This window comes from Notamacropus eugenii, chromosome 2, assembly GCF_028372415.1.
Source record: "Notamacropus eugenii isolate mMacEug1 chromosome 2, mMacEug1.pri_v2, whole genome shotgun sequence".
Lineage (NCBI taxonomy): Eukaryota > Metazoa > Chordata > Mammalia > Diprotodontia > Macropodidae > Notamacropus > Notamacropus eugenii.
In genome coordinates, this window is record NC_092873.1 from 392,267,572 (window position 1) to 392,276,734 (window position 9,163).

General features: G+C 35.0%; 1 protein-coding gene across 6 annotated transcripts in view; it reads left to right on the forward strand.

Annotated features, from left to right (window-relative positions):
- The window catches only part of MAP3K21 (mitogen-activated protein kinase kinase kinase 21), a 65,558-nt gene that overhangs the window by 38,969 nt on the left and 17,426 nt on the right, over positions 1-9,163 (forward strand). For all 6 annotated transcript variants that reach the window (XM_072647505.1, XM_072647507.1, XM_072647502.1 and 3 more), the window contains 3 exons: positions 215-363; positions 1,197-1,372; positions 7,173-7,413. In XM_072647505.1, the coding sequence (XP_072503606.1) occupies positions 215-363; positions 1,197-1,372; positions 7,173-7,413 (566 nt within the window). The remainder of the gene's footprint in view (positions 1-214; positions 364-1,196; positions 1,373-7,172; positions 7,414-9,163) is intronic.

A 9,163-nucleotide genomic window follows, 5' to 3' on the forward strand; every position in this document is an offset into this window, starting at 1 on the left:
GTAGGATTAAGGAAAGGTTTGGGAGTTTTTGTTTGTTCTAAGATACAGGAAACCTGAACATGTTTAAAGCAGCAATGATAAAGCCAATGTTGATAAGGAGAGACTGGAGATTAGACAGAGGGGATGATTGCCAATTTTGTATCAGTATTGGAAAGACACCATCTAATTCTTTTATTTAACTATTTTAATCTGAGTGTTAAAATTTGCTTTGTAGTTACGGAGTGTTGCTGTGGGAACTACTTACAGGAGAAGTTCCCTATCGTGGCATTGATGGCCTTGCTGTGGCTTATGGAGTAGCTGTCAATAAGCTCACTTTACCCATTCCATCTACCTGTCCTGAGCCATTTGCTAAGCTAATGAAAGGTATCTCTTTGTAGTTTCTGTGTCTTGTGTATTTGTGGGGAAAATGGAAATAGGTCATTAGATTTATATGTTGTTGTTAGGGAAATTAAGCTTGTGATGTGGATTTATTTTATTGTAGTAAGTAAATAGCTATTATGTAGCCTAGTTTTAATGTAGTTCCTATTCTTTGATACAAGATATAATATCTTTAGGGAACTATGCCTTTAAAAAAAATCTAGCCATATCATTGATTCAGTTATATAAGAATATTTTATTGACAAACTTAGGTAAATTATCCATCTATGATAGTAGAATTCTGACACAACATTGTTATACTCCTACCTCTGTCGTTTTAAATTCCACCGAAGGATAAAAGAAGCTGCTTTAAAATCTCAACAGACATTCCTCTACATGATGTAGGTCATTTAATCAGTTACCTAACAGTTCTTAGCCAAGGGGCTGTTAGTTGATTTATTTCCTTATGGTTGTAGAACTTCCATTTCTTTTGTTTGGATTCATACATTATTTGAGTCATGGTGACTTAGATGGTCAGATTCCAGAAATTCATTTTATGGCATGAAAGTCCTATGTACTCAAATTAAGTAAATTATTTATAATAACATTGCTATCAAATAATAATTATGTATGGCACTGCTTGTGCACTGTGCAAAATAAATTATTTTTTTTAGACAAGAAATAGTCAACATGGGTTGGTATTGATGGCAGATATTAAGCTGAAAACATTTTAGTTCAATTAGTAATATAAGCCTTCTGTTCTGAAATAGGGGAGCAGTGTTGTAAATAAAATGATTTTTTCCAAGCTAAGGAATTGATGTAATTCTGATTTATTATAGAATGCTGGGAGCAAGATCCTCACATTCGGCCATCATTTGCTTTAATTCTTGAACAGCTGACTGCCATTGAAGGGGCAGTCATGACTGAAATGCCTCAAGAGTCCTTCCATTCTATGCAAGATGACTGGAAGCTAGAGATTCAGCAAATGTTTGATGAATTGAGAACTAAAGAAAAGGTAAGTAGAATCAGTTTTCTGATAATATATTTTGAATTATATTATATATGTATCTGATTATATGTTTTAAATTATATATTGTATATCTGATTACATATTTTAAATTATATATTATATATTTTAAATCTCTAGGAAAATTATGAACTGATAACTTTTGTCAATTTTAACCTACAATAATCCCTAACAGCCTTATTGATTACAGCTTGTAAAACCTCTTTACCCAGAACATGTAAATTTTGCAATGGAGTATGATGGTAAATTCATCAACATGTGATGTAGAAGAAAAATTTAGAGTAGGTGTCATAAAATACAATAGGAGATAAGAAATGGAAAGGATAAAGGAAAGATATTTAGGAAATTAGCTTTGTTTACATAGCCTAATTTCTCAGTCAGAATAGATATTTTAGTGGGAAAGGTGTAAATGCTGACTTGTTTTTGTCTCTATTTAAAAATTTTTTAAATTTTTGTTGATTTTTTTTTTTATATCACCTCTCTTTTCTGTCACTTCTGCAAAGAAAGATGCAGGGTGAGATGCTTATTCTTTTTCAAGACTATATTAAATATTTTAGGTATAGATTTTTAAAAGCAAGAAAATGAACTAAATATTTTCCCAATATTTGTCCATTCCATGGATCAATATTTATTTGTTCTGCCTCTAGTTAAGTGAGTTCAAAGCTCTATTTAAGCCAGGCATAGTGGTACACATTTGTAGTCCCTGCTCCTGGGAAACTAAAGCTGATGGATCTCTTGATCTTGGGAGCCCTGAGCTTCAGTGGGCTAAGCTAATTGGATATCTACACTAAGTTTGGAATTCATATGGCTAACCCACAGGATGGGAGATGGTATAGAAGGAAGTTGGTAACAAGAGTAGGTCAAAGCTCCCATAACTCATAATGTGGCTAGCTCCATGAGTATTACTTGCACTTCCATCTTGGATGAAATGGAGAGACCCAGTTAAAAAAAAATCTAGCATATTAAGAAGTCACTGGTCTATGCTAGTACAATAAATATCTAGGATGCTTAGTCAAACGGAGATCTATTAAAGACCTTAGTTTATAAAGGCCAAGGTCTCTCGGTGCCTCCAGGGCCATCTCCAGTCATCCTGATCTGTATGTTGCCACTGGAACCATTTGACTCTGGAGGAGAGAGTGAGGCTGGTGACTTTGCATGGCCCTCTTTCACTTAAATCCTATTCACTTGCATATCATGGCATCACCTCCCTGATGTCATGGTCCTCTTGGGGAATGAAGTACAAACAACAACAGCAACCAATATCTAGGCCATGTAGCAGTAGGAAATTTCCTTCATCTTGTAATATTAAAAACCTTTCTTTTTTTGTTTTTGTTTTTGGTCCAGACTTATGATTTCTTTACTGTAGAGAATTCTTGGCAAGGAAACTTTTCACCAGTGCTTATTTGTAACTGTTATGCAGCTTAACCATCTTAAAAAATTGCTCTTTATTTAGGTACAAACAATACACCCATATTATGTCTTCTCCAACCCTTACTCCTAACAGTTCCTACTCTTTCTCACACTAGCTCCAAGCTGAGTATCAGAAGACATGGTAGAATAGTATATTCTGCAATGTTCTTTGAAACCCATGCTCTGTTCTCAACAAATTTTCTTATATCCTTGAACTTTTCAACTAAAATTTCTTTTACTTGTTCTCTGTAACCCTAAATCCTCCCACCCATTCTGACCTCTTGGGGCAAGGAGGAAGGGAACAGACTACTCTTTGTGCTCCACTGCTGCTTCCAGGACATGCCACCATTCTTCAGTGATCTGTCTTCTTTTTGAGTTCCCTGAAATTTGTTTATACCTCTTCTTCTCTTGCTTGTTGATACCGTTTACTCTCTGGACAAGGGATTTAGGGAACATTGATGATACTGCTTATCCCTTTTAGCCTGAGCACACAGTTCTTTAGCCTCTCCTGCATCTTGTTTCAGTTGAATGTTGATCCAATGATACTGAGAGTCAACTACAAGTTCCATTAGGCAGAGGTAAGGAAGACAGAAGAGTCAGATGAGGGGACCTGACTAGGTGATGACATCTTCAGGAAAAATGGAGGAGTTAGGAGGAGGAGGTGGTATAGGGGACAAAAGATGAATTTTGCTTTAGACATGTTAAAAGATGCTCATGGGACATTTAGATCAAGATAGATATCCATCAGTCACTTGAAGATTTGGGATGGAAGCTCAGGAGAGAAATGAAGACTGAATATGTAAATCTGAGATTTGTCTTTATAGCACTAATGTTGAATCCAGTTATTTTTGAGACAATGGAAAGAGAGTAAAGAAAGAGGGCCTGGGACCAAAAAGCCTTAAGTTTTACACACAAGCATTAAGGGCAGCATGTGTTTGATAATCCTTCAAGGGAAACTGAGAAAGAGCGGCTAGACAGTTAGGAGAAATGAGAGAAAGGAATGTCATAAAAACCCAGGGAGGATAGAGTATCTAGAAAACGGTGATCAATGGTATCAAAAGCTATAGATTGATCAAAAAATAATGAGAACTTATTAAAAAGAAAGTCATTGGATTTAGTAATAAAGACATCATTTCTAATATTGAAGTGAAGGGTTTCAATTGTGATGGTGTCAAAAGCCAGACTGCAGGTGGTTTAGAAGTTAGTGGTAGATGAGAAAGTAAAGACAATGTGTACTGATAGCTTTTCCTAAGAATTTGACTATGAAAATAAAAAAAGTGACTGGACATATCTTTTGAGAAAAAAATTTAAAAAATCGAATTTAGGTATCTGCCTTCTGTTTATTTTTTAAATTTTTGATAGTGGTTTTTTTTTTTTGCCTTTTACTTCATTTTTAGCTGTAGTATATGAAATTATAGGTAGCTTTCTGCAAGCTTCTGAATTTATTTGTAGTTCAGAATTTGTAGTATTTTCCACTTTGTAGATTTTGTATTTTTGGGTGATGGTATAAAAAATATCACCTATGTGCTTTATCTCCTTTTCTTGTTCATCTTTTTTGATAGAAGACTTCGAATTAATGGTCAGTAACTTGGCTCTTGTCTTTGTGTTATTCAGTAAACTCTAGACCTCCATAGATACTGGTTCCTCGGCTTCTTATCTGTATATGTCTGTTTTTGTACATGTGGGCATGCACCAGTCTTTGAACCACTGTGAGAAATAATGTTACTGTTAATGATTAACATCTGTTGCCAGGAACCTGGATTTTCCATTACTAGAATGACCATTGCCAAGCAGTTAAATAAATATTGCTACTGGTAATCTGACCAACTAAAAGAATTAATTCTCTGTGTGCTTTATAATTTGAAAGTATTTTAAAAAGTCCTAATACCCACAGAGATTTTTTATTTCTTTTTGAATGTTTAAAATCCCCTTAGAAGATTCCCCCCCGCCTCGTTTTACCTTTTGATCTTCTATTTTCTCTTAAACAGAGTTTTAAAAAAAAGTAACTTTTTTCCCACAGAGCCTTTCATTTCAGGGAAAAGCTGAAAATCTGCTTCCTCTTACCTATCTGCTCTTTCTCATAATAGAGACCTACATTTTTGAGAGGATATTTCCTCTGCTCAGGACTTTTAAAAAATTATTATTGTTTCAGTTACCAACTATGACCAAAAAAAAAAAGAACCAAAACTTAGCCCTTTTTCTAATTAGTTCTTTTATACCTCATCTAATTTAACACAACATAATGATAAAAAACATTGCTAGTCAGTAACTATGGGAGGTAAGAGTAGGGGACTGGACCTGTTATTTCACTGGTATGGGGAACTTTTGGATGATGAAATTCCTGTTACTAATATAGGTTGGAAACTTCTCTGCAACTTAGAATCTTAGAGTTGCTTAGAGTCCTGAAGATTGCTTCTGAATCTCACAGCATGTGTCAGAAGGAGAATTGGAATTCAGATCTTCCTGGCTCCAAGGCCAGTTTTCTATCCCCTAAGATACTGCCTGTTAAGGAGAAATACTGCTGAATTAAATTAGGAAACTGAATAAAAACCATAAAAGTGTGTAACTTAGCTTGAGTAAAACTAAATTGCAATAACTGGGGGATGTCCAGATTGAAAAAAAATCAACAGGTTGAATTGTAGAGTATTTTTAAAGAAATAAATTTAATTCATTGAATAGGAGTTAACATTTATCAAAGTGTTCTTTAGGTAGAGAGCTTAACTTGAATTAATAAATTATTAAAGATGAATTACTGCTATTTTGTACCCAGAAGTCATTTGAATAAAACTTAAGAGTGCTTCAAAGCATTGTAAGTAAATTTGCCCTTCTGTCCTGTAGTCTTATTTATATTGTCTGTGGAGAAATCCCTTTCCTCACACTTTCCCCTTTGGTCTTGAAAAAGTAAACTTCTAGCTAAGGTAGAGTTAGTTGGATCTAAATTAGGGAAATTGTTTTATATTGACTTGTTATCATATAGTAGTGTTTATTTTTTTAATTTTTTTGTGAGTGTAGGGTTTTTTGGAATTGTTTTCAGTGAAGATTTGGAATTGATTTCCATTTGAATCTGTCTGCAGTTATTCTCTGAACAAGGGAGTTAGGGAACACTGATGTTATTTGAGTTCCCCCATCTCCGTTTCTTTTGTGAATCTATTTTATGTGATATGGTTCTCCACAGATTACATTCCTTTAAAAGGAGGGCATATTTAAAATGTGACCTGCTTATATGGTATGAGAAACTTTAATACAAAGTGTATAGCTACATTTATGACTAACATTTCATCTGAAAAGATAGCTGCAGTTTCTAACAAAGACACTCTTAATAGAGTCTTCTAAGATGAAATGTGGCTGGAGCTGTGTAAATGGAAGCTTATAAATTTCTTGCTTTCTCTGCCAGTGCTTGATTTATTAGTGGGGCAGTCTAGAAAAGAAAAGAAAATGGGATAGCACTAAAGGGAGTATTAATGTCCTAGCTAAAGATCAAAACACAGTACAAAAGTTAAAAGAGGGAACATTGTTTAAAATTACAGAATTGCTTAGGTATAATGTTGAATTAATAATTAGTAAGATAAAACCCTCTTTGGATTTTTAGTTCACACATTTTCCTTTTTAAAAAAAGAATCATTAATTTTAACAAAGACTAAATCCTAAAGTATTTTAATAGACTTTTATTATCTACTGTTTTAATCCATAAAGATTTGGAAACAAAGGTGACCTTTGCACAGAAGTGTCCCTTTCTCTTAGACTTCTGTATGAAATTCTGAGGTAATGCTTGATTGATCACCCTTACCACACTTTAGTTTTAAGTTTCCTTTCTCTGTGAACAGTTCTGTGAACATAAACTTACGTTGCTTACAATTAAGGAAGTCTTATTGAGTCCAGTCTGTCTGTAAAGAATCCTTTTGTAATGTGAATAATTGCCTAAATTTGTCTGTTTTGTAAATTTGGACTTTTCTTATTGGGTTTATTTAAAATGGAACGCAGTAAACTATGTTGGTATTTATCACTTGCACGAGAGGGGCCAGGTCAAGGGAGTTTGTACATATTATAGAAATGTGAACAGCAAGACTGAGCCTGTGCAGAGGCATTTGAGTTTAGCCTAAGTTAATAATTATGTACTGAAAAAGTCTTAGCACTGACTTTCTTACCTACAAAGAGATCTGCCCTTTGAAGACTGGAATTACTGTGTAGTTGAGGGGGAAGGGAAGAGATATTTCAACATTTCAATTTGGCATGGGATAAGGCTTCTTTGTAGAAATAGTAATGTATTCAGATAAATAAAAATCAGAAATGGGATTTTTTTTTTATACCTTAATCCAATTTATTATATGTGCATATGTTCATATACCTATGTACACACTTTTTTTTTTTCGTCTTGTAGGAACTGCGATCCCGTGAAGAGGAGCTAACGAGAGCAGCTCTTCAGCAGAAGTCTCAGGAAGAATTGTTAAAGAGGCGTGAGCAACAACTGGCAGAACGAGAGATTGATGTTTTAGAGCGAGAACTTAATATTTTGATATTCCAGTTAAATCAAGAGAAGCCCAATGTAAAAAAGAGAAAAGGAAAATTTAAGAGAAGCCGTTTAAAACTGAAAGATGGACATCGGATTAGTTTACCCTCAGGTGTGATTTTGATTTGAATTTTCATAGATTTTTGTGTATATTTAAAGGGGAAAACAAGTCTGTCTGAAACGTATTATGTGTTGGCACAAAAATGCCCTTATTATTTGGCCGAGGTTATTTGTTTGTTTTGGGCTCAGTTTTAACATATTTAAGTCATCTAGACAATTTTGTGAATCAGCTTTTTTTTTTTTAATCTCATTACATAGAGGAGAAAGGGGAAAAGATGGTTTTAAATTCTAAAGTTGGATATATTTTCTTACCTCTTCCATGTGATTATAATGAATATTATAATATGCTTATAAGAGGCAGCATAAAGATAGAATTATAATTTTTCTTCTTGTGTAGTTGACTTGTACCTGTGTGTGATATGTCAGAACCATTGAATTCCAGAGTTGGAAAAGATCTCAGGGACCATCTAGTCCAATTTATATCTGTTCAGCATCCCAGCAAATAATCCTTCAGCAGTTGTTTATTGGTTGATGGCTGTCTTTAGAATTATTAAAATACTATAGAAATTCCATAGTATTTTAAGGTGAATTCTTTGGCAGGTGGCACTGTGTAGTGCAATAGATTCATGAATTTGGAGTCGGAGGACCCAGGTTTGAATATTGGATCCCCCACTCTTGCCAGTTTTTAACCATAGCAGCAAGCACACCAAGTTTCCTGAATTTTCTCTCATTTCATAATGAGGGTTGGGGAAACTGTGCATATAAATGATTTTTTCCATCAAGGCAAGCAAAGCACTCTGACTTCTACCTGCTCCTGACTGCTTTGAGAATGGCCTTCTTGGGTTTCACACAGAACATTTTCATTTGCTAGGAGGCTAAACCTCAAGGGAACATCTTGAACATTCTCTACTCCTGTTTCACTCAAAATACTTATAACTACTGATTTTCTCTCTGGGATCACTGCTCACTTTTTAAAAGAGTCTCCCCATCCTAGTCATCCTTAACTCTTGGTGGCAGATATGCAAACCCTACTCTTTATGCTCATCTTGATACTACATCAGGCCTGTCAACCCTAGTCTTCTATTGTCCCACTCCAGATCTGCCTGCCCTTTCCACTGTACCCTCTGGAATTCCTGCTGCATAGATAAAAGTTTCCTTTCATCTTAAAACATCTTTCTTTCACACACCTTCTAGCCCTCAAAGGAACATAGCTCCCTTCCAAAGACATATCTTCACTCATCACTCTTTCTGGTACTGGCCACTCTTTCTCTTGTTGTTGTTGTACTCCCAACTCTGGTCATGGTGGAAGAGTGAAAGTATTTTTGCTCTTCTTTACTACTTCTAGGCCCTCTATGTTTCTACAATCACTAAGGAACTTTTCCTCCTTTAAGGTTCATCTATAAATACAGTGCTTCCTGGGTCATCTCCAGTTATCCTGATGAATATCTGGTCCCTGGATTCAGATGGCTCTGGAGGAGAAGTGAGGCTGGTGACCTGCACAGCCCTCCCTCACTCAAAACAAAGTCAAGTGCAAGTGATGTCATTATTTCTCTGATGGCATGGTCTTCTTCAGCAATTAAGGACAAACACAATAAATACATTTAGTATTATTGAGTCTACATATCCAGGTAGCTGAATGACAATTATTTATCAACATCTAAGATATTTTCCTTCCTTCCTCATCAAGTTCAGTGCATGGCTCAGTCTTTTTCTTCTCCCCATCTCCTGCTATTGTGTTAGTAGATTTAAATATATATATAAATGCTTTCTCAAATACTCTGACTTCCCAGTTCCAATTCCCT